General features: G+C 50.0%; 1 protein-coding gene across 5 annotated transcripts in view; it reads left to right on the top strand.

The window, feature by feature from the left end:
- NDRG1 (N-myc downstream regulated 1) overlaps window positions 1-20425 on the top strand; it is a 60632-nt gene that overhangs the window by 8554 nt on the left and 31653 nt on the right. For 3 of the 5 annotated variants that reach the window (XM_077944060.1, XM_001088640.5, XM_077944062.1), the window contains exons 2-3: window positions 5377-5457; window positions 9458-9493. In XM_077944060.1, the coding sequence (XP_077800186.1) occupies window positions 5377-5457; window positions 9458-9493 (117 nt within the window). The remainder of the gene's footprint in view (window positions 1-5376; window positions 5458-9457; window positions 9494-20425) is intronic. The other 2 variants (XM_077944061.1, XM_015146031.3) reach the window with 1 other exon arrangement.

Below are 20425 nucleotides of genomic sequence, written 5' to 3'. Positions count from 1 at the left end.
GCCTGTGCCCACTGCCCCCCCAGGCCCCAGGGTCACGGGTCATGTTCTTTTGTTCCTCAGGCAGATCCTAGCCTTGACTTTGCCTGGAACCTGTGATCCAGCTCTCCACTGACCCTCCTGGGTCTGCTGGACCGGAAAGGTATTTGTGTGGCCCCTCTTGGGCCCTCGTTACTCATTGACAGACAGTGCTGGTGGAGAGGAGGGCCCTAGTGGTGGTGCACTGGGCCTGATAATCAGCAACCTTGGTGGCAATTTGCTGAACATTTTCCATGTGTCCCTCTCCTCACTGGGACTCTAGGACTGAAACCCAGGTCGCGTCCTCACAGATGTCCTGGCATCTCCAAGGCAACCCTGAGAGGAAAGTATGCTGATGAATTAAGCAGCTGTTTGCCAGGTTCTCCCCGCCACTCTTGAATTTAAGCCGCACTGCTGATCCTTGGGAGCAGGAGTTAGCATACCCACGGACAGACAAGCAAACTGAGGCAAAGAGGTTAGATAGCCAGGCATGGTGGCATATGCCTGTAATCTCAGCTACTCAGGAGGCCGAAGTAGGAGGATCACTTGAACCCAGGAGTTCGAGACCAGTCTGGGCAACATAGCAAGACCCTGTCTCTCTAAAAGACAAAAAGAAGAATACATTTTTAAAAAGAGATTCGATAAATTATGCAGGATCACAGAGCTAATAAATGGTAACACCAGCATCTGACCGGCAAGCCTTCCCCCAGCTCCTGGCTACCTTTCACTTCTCTGGTCTTCTCGGAATTCCTCCCAAGCAGGTGGATGGGAAAGGAAGAAGTGGAGATACAAGTCAGGCTGGCAGCTGGTGCTGTGACCTGGAGCCCTGTTTTTGGCGCTAAGCTGGGTTTTAGCTGAAGGAGACCTGCTGGAGGGGTGTCCTCTGTGCTTCTTAGGGAGCAAAGATGGCCTTGGAGATGGAGACACGGTTTGTCAGTCCTAAGCCACTCCAAAGGCAGGGCAGGTGGGCTAGGAGTCAGCCCTGGGTCCCCCGCTGTGCTGCATGTGGCCCTGCCCTGCCACCCCGCCTGTTAGAGGACCACTTGGATGCTTTCTAGTGGGCCCCAATGTTCTGTGATTAGGACTTTGCACGAGGCAGAGGGAAGGGGTAGGGACTGGAGTCCAACAAGGACCTCAAGCCCAGGGACAGGCTCCACCTGCCACACCTGCTAAGCCATGAGGGCCTCAGGTGCCCGGCGGGAGGGAGCAGGAGTAGAGGCACCAGCCCGAGCCCCCAAACCAGGTCACGTATCACCTGCCATTTCCTGCTGGTAGAAGGAGATCACAGACACCAGAAGTCAGCGTCTTCTGCCAGAACTGGGTCCTTCCGTGATTCTCAGGTGGTGACTTTGAATCCCAGAACAAGTGTTTTGGGGAGAGCGGAGTGAAGGAAGGCTGTGAACATCGGATCTGGCTCCCCTCCAGCCCCTGTGCTGCAGCCAGCGGGGTGAGCTCAGGACAGCGGCAGCCGCTTGGGCCCAGCCTCCTCCTCCGTGAATGAAGGTGGTGGGGGGTGCGCGTGTGCGTGTGTGTGCGCGTGAGTATAAATGACTGTGAATGTGAGAACCCATGAAAGTGAGAGTGTCTCAGTGTGTGAGAATGTGTGAGTGTGTGAGAATGAGTGTGTGAGAATGTATGTGTGAGTATAAGTGTGTGAGTGTGAGAATGAGTGTGAGAAGGAAAGTTTGCAAGTGTGTCGGGGTGAGGATGTGTGAGTGCGTTTGAGTGTGTATGTGTGTGTGTGTGTGTGCGCGCGCACTAGATTAAATAAGAATGCATCCAACTGACATTTTCTGGATACTGTTACCTACTAGGAATTACTAAAATCAGCTGTTCCAAAGGAAGGTGGATGTCGCACCAGGGGACATTTAGCAACGTTTGCAGATTCTTTTGCTGGTCACAGCTTGGGGTGTATGCTGTGGGCATGTGGTGGGCAGAGGCCAGGGATGCTGCTGAGCCTCTTCCCATGCTCAGGGCAGCCCCTAAGGCAGAGGCTGCTTGCGGGGCCCAAATGTCAGCGGTACTGAGCTGAGGATCTCTGTCCAGGAGGCACAGATACTGTCCTGGATGCTGTCCAGACAGCATCCGCTCTGCCCTCCAGGGGGACAGACAGGACAGTGGACACAGCCCAGACGCAGCCTGATGAGTGAGCCCAAGGGAGCGCCTGTCCCCTCAGGACTGTGAGCTCCGTGGGGGCGGGAGCTGGGTCTGTTAGCTCATGATCCCCACCTGGGTCCCATAGCCGATCTCATCACCAGAGCTGGTGTTAGTTTTGTTCTGAGCTCCGTGTTGGGCACATAGAACCTAGTGTAGGAAGAAACCTCTGAATAAATCCTGAGTTTTCCAACCTGCTTCCCAGAACTCAGATGTTGTTTGAGGGCCAGCCTGGTGGCATGGGGGCTGGTGGGGGCAGATTGTAGAGAGCCAAGTCCCAGGTGGAGTGGGGTTCAGGCCCCTTTTCCTGGCTTCAGCCGAAGCACCTTGGCTTTTTAAGTATTTAAATATTTATTTTTTAACATTTTTAAATGTTGAACTTCCTTACATGATTTCCTTTGGACAAAAGCTCCTGCAAATAAAGTTTGAGAAGTTTTTTGGTTGAGGCTTCAGGGACAAGGGAAGGGCTGCTTGACGGGCCCAGTTTGGGAGAACTGAGGTGAGGGAGCCGCTCTCCTCCTGCCCTGATGGTGGACTGCCAGCAGCTGGCTGGGCCACCCCGCAGAAAGCACCTTCTGCAGTCCTTGGTTCATGCGGCCTTGGTATTGCAGGGCGCGGCCAACATGCAGGCTGCCTTCAGGTCTGCAGCTCCCACAGTCCCCCCAGACTACTGCAAAGCTTTATCCAGTCTCCTCGCAGACTTCGGAGTCTAGGACACTTCCTAAATGGTTCAAAATCAATGGAATCATTTGGGGGACAATAAATAATGTCACCAGACATTGCCAAATGTCCCCTGGGAGATAAAATCCCCCCTAGTTTAGATACGTCCTGTGATCATCCTCGGCAGTTTTATCTCTAGACTTCCCAAAGGCCTTTAGCACTGAGGTGGTTGGGTCAGAGAAGGCCCCACCAGCTCAAAAAAGCAGATGCTCAAGAACTTGATATTTCTAGGAGACACAGTGGTTTTTCAACCCATTGCCTCTTGTGGTCTGGGAAGCTAAGCTGTAGGAAGGAAAAAGGTGCCGGGTAGCGTGGAGAGGTTTCACCAGATAGAGGAAACGGGGAAGGTGGACATTTCTCTCTTGTGTGTTCTGCAGAAGGAGAGAGCTGGTGGAGGCTGACACCATATCCTAGTGTGATCATGGTTTCTGGAAGCCAAAGAGAACTGACAAAACTGGGCTGAACCACAGCGTTTGTTGAGTCCTTTTAAATGTAGAATTTGTTTTCCAGACCATTGCACTCTTGGGGTTTAGCGACAATTTAAAAGTGAATTTTACTGAAAGCATGGCTGTTGAGCTGCATTGCTCATTTATTGAGAGAGGGAGTTGCAGCCTGACTGTGCCTAGGAGAGTCTCTCATGCTGGGAGCTAGAGGTAGAGAAAAGAACAAGCTACCTGCTTGATGAAGCTCACAGATAGGACTGCTTGAACCCACTTGGGGGGACAGTGAGAGCCCCCTGACTTCACCCTGGCGTGCTTTGCTGAGCAGGGTATGCTAAGAAGCTCCTGTGACATGAGAAGTCCTTTCAGTCTCAGAATGAGGGATGGCGTTGGCAGGGCCCTGGGCTTCTGGAAGACTCCCTAGGCTGTGTAGGCGAGGTGTCCCACAGGCCAGGGTCTTGGGACCACGAACCTGCTGAATTAGCAAGGCTAACAGACCCGGGCCTTTCATGCCTCCTGCCTCCAAGCTGGCAGCTGCCCAGGAATGCTCACAAATATAAAACCGACTTTGTTTTCAGAATGTTCTGGAGCATAGACTCCAAAGTCTGTATAAAGGCATTCTTGTGGGGCTGGTTATCTACTAGGGAAAATCATGCTGGGGCCCCAGACCAGAGCACCCCAGTGGAGAGCGGGATCCGCCCATGGAATGCCATGTGTTGGCACAAGGGATGGATCCGGGGTGGATTCAGCGTGGCCCACACTTGCCGGCTGACCTCTAAGAGGTGTTTCACCAGGTTCTTGGGAATTCCTGGGTCTTCAGAGGAGCCCTCGGCAGGAATTTCAGAGACTTGCATTCTCTCTACCATTGCATCCAAGGGGCCTTGGGCAGTGCGGGGCCCAGGTTCCCACTCTGAAGCTGGCAGTGTGAGGGCTTTGGTCAGGCTGGTTCTCATGGCCTTTTCCATTCAGAAAGTCCGGATCTGTGAACCGGGTGGGTGGCCTGGGCTCTTCCCCCTTGTCACTTACTCCTTCACCCCCAGTTCTCTAATGCTGTCTGTAATACTTGACCTTATTCTGCATTTTTTATGCTTCACCCCAGGGATTGGTGGGCATTTAAGTTTTCTAACTTGACTACTGATCTATAGGAATACATGCTTATGCTTCTGGTTTCTAGATTCAGCTCTTGGAAGTATGATTAATAGATATCACCACCTGCCCGAGCCATGCACCCCAGGGAGTCAATGGCAGCATTCTGAGTGTTCCTGGGCTCTGCTTCAGTCTGGTTTTGCAGCCCACAGTTCTGCACCTGCCCTGTGTTAGAGCACAGGTAACTGTGCTCATCTGGCCCATTCCTTGCTTTGGTCCAGGAAGTGCTTTTTGCCTTGGAGGTCCTTTTTCTTACAAAATTGTACTGTGTGTTCAAGTGCCTGCCAAACTCCTTGGATTAAGGTTTTCCTCTGCCCTCTTCCCTTTTAGCAGGTAGCTGAGAGTCCTGCACCGTGGGGGGGGGGGTGTGTGTGTGTGCGCGCGCACGCGTGTGCCTGTGTGTCTCTGCGTCTGCGTCACCAGCCTTCTGTTAGGGCTAACTGTGAGGCTGAAGCTTGTACTATGCCTGTACATGGTAAGCATGGTATGAGCTTGTGTTCCCGTTTCATTGTCACTTGGGCTGCCTGACTTTGGGATGAGCAATGCAGGTCCCCGTCTAGAATGCAGTGAGCTGTGTCCTGGGTATGGTGGGTGGGCCTGAACTCGGTATGGGGACCTGTTTGTGAGCCTGATCCATCCATTTCTTTGGGAGGGTAGTGTCTGTGAGCCTCAGTATCCTCTCCCAGGAAATCCACTGCCCTAGGCCCAGTTGGAAAGACTGAGTTGGGTCCATGGGCCCTGTGTACAAGGGGCCTCCTCATCCCCTGCAGTGCATCACAAGGGAGGTGAAGCTGCTGGGCCGAGCACAGGCCTGGCCTTCTCGCCATTGGTCTTGGATTTGCTTCCTTCAGGAAACCTCTCTGCAGGAAGTGTTGACCTTTTGGCCTTTGTCTCTTTGCAGGCAGGTGACAGCAGGGACATGTCTCGGGAGATGCAGGACGTAGACCTCGCTGAGGTGAAGCCTTTGGTGGAGAAAGGAGAGGTGAGTGGAGATCTTCCTGGCTACCCCATCACAGGCACATGTGCACATAGACACACACAGGCACACTGGAGCTCAGACTCGCACTTATGGGCATGCAAACACTGCAGAAATACACATGTATGCAACATACAAACATGCTGCACACACATGTACACAGCATACACACACATGCATACACACATAACACATGTGTCCACTGCTTCCTTGAAATGCACAGTTGTGAGAGGCTCTGGTTCAAGTCCCATAGGATTGGGGGCTGGGCCCCTTGCCCACTTCTCTGGGCCTTTCTGCTGTCATTTGTAATGTGAGGACATCGAACCAGAGGTTCTCTCAGCTTTCCCGTCTCTAACATTCTGGGGTTATAGAACATGCAACATGGGGCCCAGTTGCCCATGAGGACTGCCTGCCTCAGCTCTGATTAAAGCTGCATACCCTGGGGCCACACCGTCTGGGCTTAAATCCCAGCTGTGACACTTTGCAGCTTGGTGTCTACTTGCAAACCTCTCAGTCTCTTCATGTTCTAGTTCTTCATCTGTAAAATGGTGACATTAGGACTTACCTCTTGGGGCCAAGTGAGGATGGAGTGACCTAATTCATAGGGAGCAGTTAGAACTTTGCAATAGAGGAGATGGGCAATGCGTAGTCGCTTTTTCACTTGCTATTATTATCTTTTTGGGCAAACCTCTTCTGTCAACAGAGCCCTTCCTGTTGGAAACAGAGGCCCCTGTCCTATAGGCTGGGCTGGCAGGGCCCATCCTGGGCTGATTGTTCTGATGATGAATGAATCTTTACATTTGCACAGTTGACATTATAGCTTCAAAACATGTTCACATCCCAATTCTCACTGAGCCTCATAACTACCTCTGATGATATGTCTTTTTAAAAATGTGGAAGCTTTGGTCCAAAAGTGAAGTTAGTCTAAAGCCAACTAAATGCTTTTAAAAATGATAATTACCATTCACTAACCACATCCTGCATGCCTGCTTCTCTGCCAACCGTATTTCAGCTTTGGTTCATGCAGGTCCCAGGTTCTGTGATTGTACTCATTTTGTAGAGGAGGAAGTTGAGTCTTAGGGAGGTTAATTTGTCTGCTTTGCATAGTTACAAAGTGTGGGACATGGTATCAAACCCAGGCCAGCTGACGTTAGTGAAAAGACTGTTCATTTAATTTCCTTATGACTCTACATGTGACTGATTTGTTTTAGGTTCATAATTTCATAGACTTTTCTTTAAAAATGTGTGAGGCAACTATCTCTTTTCACCTTTTGCTGATTAAAAAAAAAACAACACAAAAAACTGATCCTAGACAGGAAGGGGATTGGCCAAGTTCATTCAGATAGCTGGTACAACTAGAATTCGGAACCAAGCCTGGGGAAGCTACAGAATACTTGCTTATCATTCCACCCTAGGGGTCTGCAAATCTTTTCTGCAAAGGGTCAGATAGTAAATATCTTAGACACTGAAGGCCACATGATCTCTGTTGCAACCAGTCAACTTTGCCATTATAGCAAGAAAGCAGCCATAGACAGTATGTTAGTGAATGTACTTGCTGTGTTCCAGTAAAAATTTAAAACATTTGGTGAGGCAGATTGCAGTGTGCCAACCGCTACTGTATACTATGCAGGTTCTGAATCCATGTCCTCTTAACTCTGGGTCTGTGACATAGTCTTCTGAAACAATCAAACAAAAACTTCTAGGTAGAACAAATACGTATCACCGTATTCTTATTTCTACCTTTTAAAAAAGCCCTGTGAAAATAGTATCCCACACCTTCCTTTATTCACTTAACATTTCTGGGAGCTCTTTTCAACATCAGTCCACAATCCACTTGCTTTTCTCTTTTTAGGTAAACGGTATTCTACCTCATGTATTTGCCCAGTGCCCAGTATGTGAACACCTATGTCTTTCCAGCCTTTTGCTATTACAAACAGCGCTGCAGGAAATTCGCACCCTTGTATCTTTCATGTGTGTCATTCCATACAGGTGCAGATACAGCCCTAGAAAAAAGTTCTCAGAAGTGGCATCGTTGGGTCCAAGGGTGAATGCATTTAAAACAATATTTTTTATTTATTTCAGGCAGCCTACTGGAATCCTTACAACATTTTATGTATGAAACATGTCTCTAAGGGCTTAGCCACTCAGGGTTACATGCCAGTGCATCTCTCAGTGAATGTTTACCCTTCCTTTCAAGGTTTAGATGGAAATAAATTCCTTTCGCTTCCTTAGATTGACTCAGCAAAGTGTTTAGAGTTAGACTGAGCTATTGGGAAGTTCTTCCTTGTGTCTGTCCACAATCTGGATTGCCACTGCACTCTGCTGACATTTTGAAGTTTGGTGCTTGTTGTACAGAATGGCTTTCTCCATTCTTTCCCACCAGTACACACACACGTGCACATATAACACACAGGGCAATGGTATAGGTGCCAGCCACGTTTGCTTCCACTTGAATTTACCCAGAGTCCCTGATGTTCTTGCCCACAGCCCAGGGAATGTGGAGCTATTTGAATCCCCAGCATAAGGGCCTGTGTTGTCATCTAGTCTTCCAATCCGTGCCGTCTAGTGGGGGCTCCATTCCATCATCCTGTTCCCCTCATCACTTTTGCATTTTCCTCTGCTGAGCTGTCTTCTTTTCTGGAGGTTTGTGGTCGGTGAGGCTGGGGCTCAGTTTTCACAGAGTGTTGGGACTCCGTCTCTGTGTCAGGAGGAGGAAAACATGCCAGCAACATCTGTTAGGAACGTTGGCCAACCAAGACTCCAGTTGGTCCTCCGAGTCACACTTTCACCAGGCCAGAGGGGACATGGGACTTTTCTGTCTTCCTGGGCCTGTCCTGCCATGGACAACTCTGGTAAAAGATAGAATTTGGGCTGAAACTCAGATTTTTTTTTTTTTTTTGAGAGATGGAGTTTCGCTCTTGTTGCCCAGGCTAGAGTGCAATGGTGTGATCTAGGCTCACTGCAACCTCTGCCTCCTGGGTTCAACGAATCCTCCTGCCTCATTCTCCCAAGTAGCTGGGATTACAGACATGTGCCACCATGCCTGGCTAATTTTGTATTTTTAGTAGAGATAGGATTTCTCCATGTTGGTCAAGCTGGTCTCGAGCTCCCGACCTCAGGTGATCCGCCCGCCTCGGCCTCCCAAAGTGCTGAGATTACAGGTATGAGCCACCGCACCCAGCCTGAAACTCAGAATTTTTAGGTTGAGGGAAATGCTTAGAGGTCTCCACTGCCTGTTTCTACTCACAAGAGATTGAAATTTGATCCAGGTCCAGATGACAGCAGCCATAGAAAAAATGTAAGGAGGACCATGATGTGGTCAGGTTTGAGTTTTAAAAGTATAGCACACGGGTGGAGTCAGGGAGACCAATTAATAGTCAGATATCAAATTTCTGTATCTCTCAAGCTTGTCATCAGCTTAGACCTTCAGATTTTTATCTGTCAAGGCTGTTGTCAGAAAGGAATCCAGTTAATGTGTCTGCTTTTCTGCTGGACTTCTATTTTGCGATGAAAAGGAAAGTCTGGGCTGGGCGCAGTGGCTCATGCCTGTAATCCCAGCACTTTGGGAGGCGGAGGCAGGTGGATCATGAGGTCAGGAGGTCGAGACCATCCTGGCTAACATGGTGAAACCCCGTCTGTATTAAAAATACAAAAAAAAAAAAAAAAAAAGCTAGGTGTGGTGGCGGGCGCCTGTAGTTCCAGCTACTGGGGAGGCTGAGGCAGGAGAATGGCGTGAACACGGGAGGCGGAGCTTGCAGTGAGCCGAGATCGCACCACTGCACTCCAGCCTGGGCGACAGAGCGAGACTCAGTCTCAAAAAGCAAAAAAAAAAAAAAAAAAAAAAAAAATGGAAAGGAAAGCCTGCCTTTGTGAGGAATTAGGGAGACCTCACAAAGGAGGGAGCATAGTTAACAGATTCAGGGCGTAGAAAGGCCCATACGTCCCAACATTGTTTCTCTTACAGAGGACACAGATGAAATTGACTATCTTTTTTATCTTTCCACAGACCATCACCAGCCTCCTACAAGAGTTTGATGTCCAGGCAAGTAGAGGATGTGGCTTTCCTTCCCCTTCCTCATCCCATCTTCTCTTTTTCCTCTTTCTTTCCATTGGTTTAAGTAGATCATTCCGCAAACGTTGCGGGCAAGGGGAGAGAAGGCCGTGGTCTCAGCTAGGTCCTCACCCTCAGCTGCTGCTCCCAGACAGAAGCTGACTTGAGTGCTGGCCAGAGAAGCAGAAACCAGTCACTTCCCACGGAAGCAGAAGACCCCTCCTGTTTCAGCCCCAAAGAATTGGCCAGAACGGTGGGACGTGTGTGGGGAGAATGGTGTGACGCCGGGCTGGCTTGGGACCCTGTGAGGGGAGGGAACAGAAGCAAAAGCTCGATGTTCTTGGCTCTGCTTGGGAAACTGAAACCAGCCTTCTCTGTGGTTTACTGGCCCAGAACTGAAGCATCTCCATCCCCACTCAGGATTGCAGGGCGTGCCAGGGGGTGCAGCTCAGCTGTGTCCAAGAACAGGCTCTCAGGAGAACAGACTGGGCTCTCTCAGCTGAGGGCTGGGTCAGAACTTGAGGAACTCTAAGTCCTAGACTCGTTAGCCCCAAGCTCGGGTGGGTCCGGTGCTGTGCTGGGCTCTAGAGGGCGGGGCAGAAAGCCTGAGCATATGGCGAGCTCGTGGTCTCCCTGAAGAAGGACAGGCGCGCTCCTGGACCAGCCAAAGGCGGCTGAGATGTGCTCACCTGAACATCTACCTGTGTGTTGCACAGGTGTCCCCAGTTTGGGACCCATTCTGTGCTCTGCATCTCACTCCTCTGTTCTACCTCCGTACCTCAAAACAACTCCACTTTTCCTCTTGAATCTCTTATTTCATGAATGCGCCCCCATCCATCCCGAGGTGAGGAATCTTGCACTGTCTTTGGAAGGAAGGGAAAGGAGGGGAGGGGGCTGGAAGCGTTGGCTAGTAGATCATCCAGGCTTTCGATACTGCCCCCAAGGTGTATATTTTCTCCTCATCCTGGTTGTTAGGCTGTTCCTGGAGATCCACCCTGACCTCAGTGTTGAAGAAGAAGAAAGGGCCAGGTACAGTGGCTCACACCTGTAATCCCAGCACTTTGGGAGGCCAAAGCAGGCAGATCACCTGAGGTCAGGAGCTCGAGGCCAGCCTGGCCAACATGGAGAAACCCTGTCTCTAGTAAAAATACAAAAATTAGCCAGGCGTGGTGGTAAGTGCCTATAATCCCAGCTACTTGGGAGGCTGAGGCAGGAGAATCCCTTGAACCTGGGAGGCAGAGGTTGCAGTGAGCCGAGATTGTGCCACTGCACTCCAGCCTGGGGAACAAGAGTGAAACTCCATCTCAAAAAAAAAAAAAAAAAAATAGAAGAAGAAGAAGAAGAGAGACAGCATTGGGAGCTGACTTGCCTGAGGTCACTCAGCAGTGATTGGGGAAGTGGTGCCAGACTCTGGGCCTCGCCTCTTCTAGCCCTGAGAGCTTCCCTTGCTGCTTGTGTAGGTTTTAGTGATGTTGGTGAGGGCTTCCTACCCGCCAGGCACTGTGCTGAGAGCTTCCCAGCTAATATCTCATGTAATGCCTCAATATCTCATGGTAACATGAGAGGCACCATTAGCCTTATTTTTCAGATGGGTAGACTGAGACCAGAGTGGAGGGACCGGGAGCCACACTCAGGTCTGCCTGACCAGGAAGGAAGCCCATGTTCTTCCTGCGCCACTCGTGTGCTGAGGTCCAGGCTTCTCCCACGCCCTGGCCGGAGCTCCATCCCGTTCCTCTCTGTGTTGCAGGACGCTGGGCATGCGAAGGTGTTCCAGGAGGGTGGGAGGTGAATGCACTGTCTTGAGGTTTATCAAGTCCAAGCCTTCATTTTACAGTGAGGGAACCTGAGGGACAGAGAAAAGGAGAAGTCACTCCTTCAGGGTGGCATGGTGGGGCAGCTAAGAGTTATGGTAGCAGATCCTCTTTTTCACCTTCTTGAGAATGGGGAAAAAAGGGCCCAGGGCAGTCAGAGCTGCAACAGATGCGGTGGCTGCAGCACCAGCACCATGGCCTTGGTTGTTTGGTTCTCTGAGCTGAGAACTGCTGGAAGTTAGTCCCAGGGGACATCTGCTCATTCAGGGATGGGCCGGGCCACATCAGCCTCCCTCAGCCTGATCGAAGCTGCCCTTGCCAACCTTCCCCGTGGCTGAAATGTCAGCTCCTTGTGTTCCCCAGGGCAGCGGCTTGCTGGCACTGAGGTTGTATCTTCCTGCAGTGGGGATGTGATTGTCCATCCTCCTCAGGTGAAAGCCCCATTCCAGAGCCAGGAAGAGTGAACCGCAAGCCCCATGGATGCCCTTTCCTGGTGATTGACCTAGCACAAGTTGCTTCACCTCCATTTCCCCATCTGTGAAATGGAGACAGCGCTTCAGCCTTGTTAAGTGGCATTGGAGAGAGGACACTAACAAGGGCCAGTGTTGTGGTGCTTCCCGCATCAGTGCTGGGCCAAGCATCACATACCCTATCCACTAACTATCATGGGGTGTTTTCCCTAATTATTTTTGTTGTTATGGAAAAATACACATAACGTCCAATTTACCGTCTTAACTACTTTTAAATGTACAGTTCAGTAATATTAAGTATGTTCATATTACTGTGCAACTGTCACTATCATCCATCTTCAGAACTTTATGTATTTTTCTTTTTGTTTACACAGAGTCTTGCTCTGTCATCCAGACTAGAGTGTAGTGGTGCGATCTTGGCTCACTGCAACCTTTGCCTCCTGGGTTCAAGCAATTCTCATGCCTCAGTCTTCTGAGTGGCTGGGATTACAGGTGGCCGCCACCACACTGGGCTAATTTTTGTATTTTTAGTAGAGATGGGTTTTTCCATGTTGGCCAGTCTGTTCTCGAACTCCGGACCTCATGTGATCTGCCTGCCTCAGCCTCCCAAAGTGCTGGAATTACAGGCTTGAGCCACCACACCCCCAGAACTTTAAAACTTGCAGAGCTGAAACTCTGTCCCATTAAACAACTCCTCATTCTAGCTTCAGGCAGTCACCCTTCAATCTTCTGTCTCTGTGATTTTGATTATTCTAAGTACCACATATAAGTGCAATCATATACTATATTATTATTAGAAAACTGTATTCGTTTGCATTGATTTGTTCTTTGCCAGTGTCTAGCTGATATAGGTTAGCATCATGTCCTCACGGTTCATCCCTGTTGTAGCAGGTGTGAGCATTTCCTTCCTTTTTAAGGCTGAATCATATTCTATTGTATGTATGACCCACATTTTGCTTATCCATTTGTCCGTTGGTGGACACTTTGGGCACTTTGGGCTATTGTGAATAATAGCCTGCTGTGAACATGCACGTACAGATATCTCTTTGAGATCTTGCTTTCAGTTTTGGGGGGCATATACCCATAAGTGGAATTGCTGGAGGTTTTAGTCCGTTCTCAAGCTGATATAAGGACATATCAGAAACTGGGTAATTTATAGAGAAAAAGAGGTTTCACATGACTGGGGAGGCCTCGCATTCATGGTGGAAGGTGAAGGAGGAGCAAAGGCGTGTCTTACATGGTGGCAGGCAAGAGCATTTGTGCAGGGGAACTGCCCGTTATAAAACCATGAGATCTCTTGAGACTCGTTCACTATCACGAGAACAGCACAGGCAAAACCTGCCCCCATGATTCAATTACCTCCCATTGGTTCCCTCCCACGACATGTGGGGATTATGGGAGCTACGATACAGGATAAGATTTCGGTGGGGACACAGCCAAACCCTATCACTGGATCATATGGTTATTTTGGATTTTAAAATCTTGGTTGTCAATTCTGAGAAACCTAGAAAGCATAGTTTATCTGTTCCCTGTGAAGATAATTCCTCACATTTGTGTTTCTCTGGAAAGTCTGCAAAAACACTTTTGCATTCTCCCATCTCAGGACACAGGCAACTGAGAGAACAGAGAATAGGAGCTCTCGCCCCTACTCTCAGGGAAGGTCAACCTATGTGGCTCAGGCTGGGGTCCGTTAAGGAGCTGCCCCTTAGGACATCATTAAAGTGGAGACCACACAGAGGAGCCTTTGGAAGGACAGAGCTGAGGTCAGGATGAGGTCTCCCAGCATCCTGCACCAGCCTGGGCTGAGCCCTCTGAGTTAATCCCCCGAGCTGTCCTATGAGGTTGGGGCGTTTTTCCCTGTTGTGCCTTCCTTTGTTTCTTTAACAAATGCCCACTTTGTGCCTGGCCTTAGTTTAGGTGCTGGGGATGCAGTGATGAGCATGACAGGCAGTGACCCGTGTTTTCAGGAACCTACATTCTGGAATAATAGCTCAGTACAGCTGAGCACAGAATGCGTGCCTGGCAGCATGCCAAATGTGCCCCATGGGTGCTTACAGCGATCCTGTTCCCATCCTATGGAGAGAGAGGACCTGAAGCACAGAGAGGTTAGGGAACTTGCCTGAGATCGCAGAGCTGGAAAGGGGACCTCAAGCTATGTGCTTCCAGGGCGCATATTTGAAACCAATCCAGATTCCTTAGAAGAAAGAGGCAAACAAACATACAAACAAGCATATGTGAGAATTCCAGCTTCTGTAGGTGCTTTGAAGAGAATAGTGAAGGGTGATACGGAGCCAGGTGATGGGAGAGGGCATGGCTGGGGTGCTGTCTTAGGTTGAGGCTTTTTTAAGTCATGACATTGCTCTGAACCTAAAAGATAGATGGAGCCAGTCACGTGACAAAGAGAAGACTGGGGATAGATCATTCCAGGCGGAGCAAAGGCCTTTCTGATCTGGATTCTGAAATTTCCAAGGGCAAAAATGTGTTATTCCTGTAAGCTGTTAACAGACTCAGTGTTCCCAGTAAGTCACAATATTTGAGCTGAAATCTGAGTGTTGAATGACACTTTTTCAAGGTTGTTACCAAAAGAAAATCTTTGTATAAAACCGTATTCATTTAGATTTGGCTTCTTAGATTTGAAGGTGTTAGGGACTCATGAGATTGATGAAAGCATCCCCCAGATTTTCAGCAGTCTCCAAAATCTTGGGTGTCGGGTTGCTGTAGAATTTCCTTCAGAAGATGCGGTGCAGTATGACGACGGAAGCTCTCTGGGGCACGATGGGTTACAGGGCTAGGAACTGAGAAGGACAGAGCTTTGGTCAAGGGGACCTACAGGGCTTATCAGCCCGGGGACTGGCCAGCATGTTCTGACCTCAGATTCACACAGGAGCTCCAGCAAAGTGACAGGACAGCACCTGCCCGCCATGCACTTCGGTGTCCTCTGATGAGCCAGGCCAGCACTGAAGGCCTCCCACGCTCTCTTGCTGAACCTTTGGGGACCTGTACCATCATCCTTTACAGATAAGGAAACTGAGACTTTCCCAGGGGCGGCAGCTGTGAAGTGGGCCACATTGAGCCCAGGGCTGTCTGATGCAGACAGTTCTCTCAACCGTGTTGCTTGAGTACAGCCCTGTTCCTGCAAAGGCTAATCAAGCCATTTTGGACTAGATTCTGGTTCACCTTTGCCACGGCTGCTTGTCAAAAGATCTAGCCAAGCAGATAATCTAAACAACACTTCATTGGGCTTATGTTTAGCCTACTGAGGAAGATTTGTTGTAGGACTCAAGAGTTGATGTGCCTTAATGGCAAATGGATTTTATCTATTCATTTAGTTGGTTTCTTACCTGCTTGTTAAAATAGGGCTCCCTCCTGGGCAGTTCTTCCCCCGGGCATAGCTTCCCCTTGGCTCAGTCTAAGGAGTCTTGAGTGGCTTTGTTTTGTGTATCTGAAAGCAGTCGATGTTATTCCTTGAAAAAGAATTACTGCTTCCGCACTTTGACTAAGGCAGATTCCTACTTCCTTTCCCAATGTAGTCAATAATTTAGGCTTTTTGTTTGTTTGTTTTTGAAATGAATCAAAACACACACACTGAGCCCAGAGCTTGGCACTGAGGAGCTGCTGGTGGAGTCTGTGTTGAGCTGCTGGGTGGCCTGTCTCAGGAGACAGCTCGCCTGCCAGAGCAGATGGCATCAGGCCTTATCTCTCCGTCACTGGCATCACCTTTAGGTGATCTCTGTGTTTTGTCCTGGGTGATGTTCGGGCAAAGTGATTGGTGATTTGCGTATGAGGTTCTGCCAGCGCTGTCAGGCCCCCGCCTGGCTCCCGTTCCTGGGAAGATTCTGGAACCCTCAGAGCACGGGGTGGGCGGGCTGCTGGCCTAGGTGTCGGGGTTGCAGGAAGGACACGGTCTGATCTGGCTCTGCTGAGAGGCCTCCGGCATCAGGTTTTAGGCAATTGTGTTTGCAAATTTGAGGAGTAGGGAGGGTGGGAGTGTTTTGGGTTCCAGCTTCTTTTCTTTGGCTATAATTCTAGAGTCTAAGACTTCTGCTCCAGACGGGGAGCTTTGTGGAAGGCCACCTGAGGGAGAGAAGAGGAGGAAGAATGAATATTTGCGTACTCATTGTCTCAGGGCTTCCCTGCCAAGGTGAGGGGTATTGGCCTCTTTTGCAGATGAGAGACCCATTTGAAGATGTTAGGGAACTTGCCAGAGGGTACTGTTGAGATACTCCTAGATTTAGATCCATCTGCTTCCGAAAAATGCTATAGTCATGGAAGTTGTACTGGCGGGCCTCTCTTGAGCTCTGCTGTATGTCAGAAATCATGCTGGGCTCTTTTCCTGCATCTGCTCATGTGATCCTCATGAAACCGTGTTGAGGGAGGTATCCTTGCCATCCTCGTTTTATATTGAAGATACAAGGCCCAGAAAATCTGAAGGGATTTGCTCAGTGTCACGCCACGATGAGATAGATGGCGAAAGCGGATTCAGTCCGCACGTCTGGAGCCAAAGTGAATTTAACGAGTTTTGAGGAAGGGACAGCAGCGTTGACTTCATCACCCATAAATTGTATCTCGTGGGCCGGGTGACTTTCTGTGGCTTCAAATTGCTTTTTCTGTTGGATTTGCTGCTTCTAATTCCCTCCACCTGGATCTGGAGTTATTCAGACGGTTAGATTTGATTTGGTTTCCATGGGAATCTGTGTTTGTGTGCTCACCAGGGCTCCCTGAGAAGTGAGCTGATGTTACCCGCGGGGCCTCGGTGTGGAGTGGTGGAGGGGCTGGGGCAGTACCAGGGCTGGGCGGGGGCTCCGGAGGTCTGGCTCCCGTTCTGCTGCAGGGCCTCCTGTTCGGCAGAGCTGAGCTGGTCTTGGGGATGTACGATCCCATTCAGGGGGGCTGTTTTCCCTCCTCTTTTTGGAAGCAGACCAGCTCACAGGGAAAATGGAAATGGTGACCTTTTGCTAATTTCTCTCTTTCCACACAGTTGCTTCTTGTTTTCATGCCCCATGACTGAAGGTGGGCAGAACTCAGACAGAAGCCTGGAAATCCTCAACTCGCCATTTCCCAACCTCGCCCTCCCCCAGCCCTACTTCCTGGGAAAGCCATTGGGACTTAGAGCAAACCCTTCGAGTGACAGATGGCAGGAACACTCATCTGGATCAGCGCAAAATGAGGCTTTGGAAAATAAACACAGTGTGCTGCTTCTGCACTTCTGCTGTGGGTGTCCTAGGAGCACCCTCCAATAGAACAGGAGAGGTAGGGCTCATACCAGGGCCTCTGAGGTTTGTCCAGGCTAGGCTCTGCCAGGCTGACCTCACTCATCTCTTGGCGTCCCAGAAAGGGTGCAGTGAGCAGAAGCGAGTGCAGACCCAGCCCTGTCATTTGCTACTCGCGTGTCCTTGGCCACTTGCTTGACCTCCCTGGGGCTTAGTTTCCTAATCTGTGAAACAGTGGGGAGCATTGCTGTCCCTGAGTGCACTGCAGATACTGAATGCACACAGCAGCCAGCTCAGCTCACAGGTCTTTGTCGCCCTCCCCTGCTCCGTGGATGACGGGGTCTGCTCCATCTCTTCACCCTAATCCAAACAAAGACGCTCTTCCTAATTCTTGTTTCCTTGGAGAACTGAGGTCTTCAGTGTGGGTTCCAGTTGCATGCATTCCCAGGCTGACACCCTCTGCCCATAGCAGCCTGTTCCCTGACTCTGTGTAACTTTGTTTCATTCTCTTGACCTTATGTCAACATGAAAGAAGCCTGGGGAATGAAGTGAGAAGTGACAGGCCCAGCTTGACCTCTGGAAGGTCTTCCATTGTGTGTGACTTGCAGGGGAGTCATGGCTTTGGAAGCCCAAGGACCTATCTATCTTGAATCTTAACTCTGTTATCTTGTTGGGCACCTATACTTCGGCCCCGGAGACTATCTGTTCAATGACTGTCATGATATAGCACAGGAGACAAAGCTGGCTTTATTGAACTTGCTTAGTAAGTGGGTGGCTGTCTTTTTATCATGTTCCTCCTGGCTACACACACTTCCCTCAGTTATCTCTGGTACTTTATGTGTTCTTTACTCTTTTTTTTTTTTTTTTTTTTTTTTAAAGACAGGGTCTCCCTTTGTTGTCCAGGCTGGAGTGTAGTAGTGCAATCTCGGCTCACGGCAACTGTGACCTCCCGTGCTCAAGTGATCCTCCCACATCAGCCTCCCTAGTAGCTGGGAGTATAGGCATGAGCCACCATGCCTGGCTAATTTTATTTTTTGTAGAAAGGAGGTCTCACTGTGTTGCAGACGCTGGTCTCAAACTCAAAGTTACAGGCGTGAGCCATCACACCTGGCCTGTGTTTGTTACTTAATGGAATGGATCATTGAGATGAGATGAATGGCACTGCTGTGGCTGCCCCTCCTCCTCCATGGGCACAGGAGATGAACCAGGAAAATATAGAGGGAGGAGTGTATCATTTTATGAAAAGATGGTGGGGAGGGGGCAGGCCCCTGACATTTTCACTTGAGCCTCTGTTCTCATGATTTGCCTTTCTTGCTGCCGTGGGCCTTGACTTTCTGCTGATGAGCCACAGTCAGCTTCCTGGCCTGCTCTTCCAGAGGGTACCCTGACTGGTCAGGCCATGCTTGGACCCCAAGGCTTGTCAGACTGAGGGAGGGGTCGCCCAGCCCACCAACTGACTTAGAGCCTGGGTACGCGGTCGTCCTCTTAGAGCCCAGGACGGTCGGCATCTGGCCAGGGCCTGCTGGGAAGGAGGGGATTACCGGGGGCAGTGGGGAGACAGTCACAGCTGGCCTCCACAGCCCCTCCGGATCATCCAGAGAGTTGACTTAAGCCAGCGGGGCTGGCCCTGGCAGCTTCACACTAATCACTCTGGAGCGGTTGTCCGTAACAGCTGACGTGGAGGGAAACGCCGCAGTTTGCAAAACACGATCAGGTCCGTCCCATGGTTTTAGTCTTGGGAGTATCTCAATGGAACAGGAGGCCTTGTCATTGACCTCAGCTTACAACTGATGGCAGGGATTGTCAGAGAAGGCTGATAACTTGGCCAAGGGCATGTGGTGGTTATAACATTAGGATATATAACATTGCTCAAAAAACAGTGCTGTAACAAGGAAATGTTTGCTATTCTCACCAGCCTAAAAAACTAACACCCGGGGCTATGAATGTCACCCAGCCCTGCTGGAGTTAGTCCTTAACAACTTCCTGCTGTCACCTGAGCATGCGGCTTTGGTCCTCAGATTGGTAGGATGGCCACCAAACCCCCGAGCATCTCATCCATGTCCCAAGTAGAATGCAGGCAGGAGGGTGAAAGGACAAGAATCAAAAGGTCAAGTTTGATCCTTTTTAAAAAACTCCTGAAGCTGCAGGAATTTCTGCTGGCATCTCATTGGCCAGAACTGAACCTCCTGACCGTCCTTGGTTTCAAGGGAGTTGAGTAAGGAAGGGGACCACTTTAGCAGGCACTTGGCTTCTTAGTACAGCAGTTGGAATTCTATCCTCAAAAAGAAGAGAACAACAGATGTTTGGGATGCCAACCAACAGAGTCTGCCATAGTTTTAAAGCTCCCAAGCCAGGACTGACAGCCAAAGAGATGAAATCTTCAAGGCATAGTGTTAGGTCCTATTTCCCCACTTGACAGCTTACAGGCGGTGTAGACCATAGTGGTAGGTGCCATGTTTGCTACTTGCCAGCATACAGGCAGTGTAGACTGTAAATCTCTAAGTGCACCCTCCGGGCCAGACTCTGTCTGTTGGAGAGCCAGCCTTTCCCTCTGGGAATTGGCGGTCTGGCTGGGGAGGCAGCTGTTACATGTATATTTGTAATTGTGGTTGTGCTGCAAAGAAGAGAACAGGGTTTGCATGGCGTGTGTATGGTGGGTAGCAGGAAGGAGGTGATGTCTGATGTCTGTGCTGAGGTGTTTCCAATGCTGGCACACTTCCTCACAAAGACACACATGCCTGCGGTTTGGGGGCAGGTGCCTGTTTTAGGAGGATGGGAGCAGCAGATATTATTTCTTGATTCTGTTTGTGCTGCAGGGATGGCCAGTCCTTGGAGACGCTGGGGAGGTACAAGTGTTCTGCAGTCAAATAAGTGTGGGGAATCTGACTCGCTGCATCACCCTTTAGGGAGTCACAGTGCACGTGGCAGAGAAAGGTGTCCTTCCCCTCTTCTGCCCGGCACAGAATGTGAAACAGGATGATAAAGAGAACAGGCTTTGGATGCAGACATCCTAATCCAAGCTTGGTTCAGATCCTGCCCCACTATTCCAGCTGTGTGGCCTTGGATGAAGTCCTTAATCTCTCTCAGCCTCAGCTTTCTCATCTCTGCAGTGGTTGTTGCATGTATTTAATGAGAAAACACGTGTGAGAAACTCAGAGCGGGCATGGGGTAAGATGCAGTGGCAGTTTATTACTGCCCCCATCCCTGCCATCACCTCTAGATTTGAGAGAGCAGCTTTCTAGACTCTTCCAGAGCAGGTAAGAGGCAAGTGTGTGCAGCCAGGTTTTTGCCTTTTCGTCGTCTTGTCTGAATCAGGCCCTGTGAGCAGGGTCTTCTGTGGCCTGGTCCTGAGCTGTGGAAGAGCTGGGTGTGGGGCTCTGGATGGTGGAGGAGTTGTGTTTGTGTTGCCAGCCTTGTCCCAGCCAGAAGTTG

Source organism: Macaca mulatta, chromosome 8, assembly GCF_049350105.2.
Source record: "Macaca mulatta isolate MMU2019108-1 chromosome 8, T2T-MMU8v2.0, whole genome shotgun sequence".
Lineage (NCBI taxonomy): Eukaryota > Metazoa > Chordata > Mammalia > Primates > Cercopithecidae > Macaca > Macaca mulatta.
Note: the sequence above shows the minus strand (reverse complement) of the source record. Positions and strands in the feature narration are given on the sequence as shown.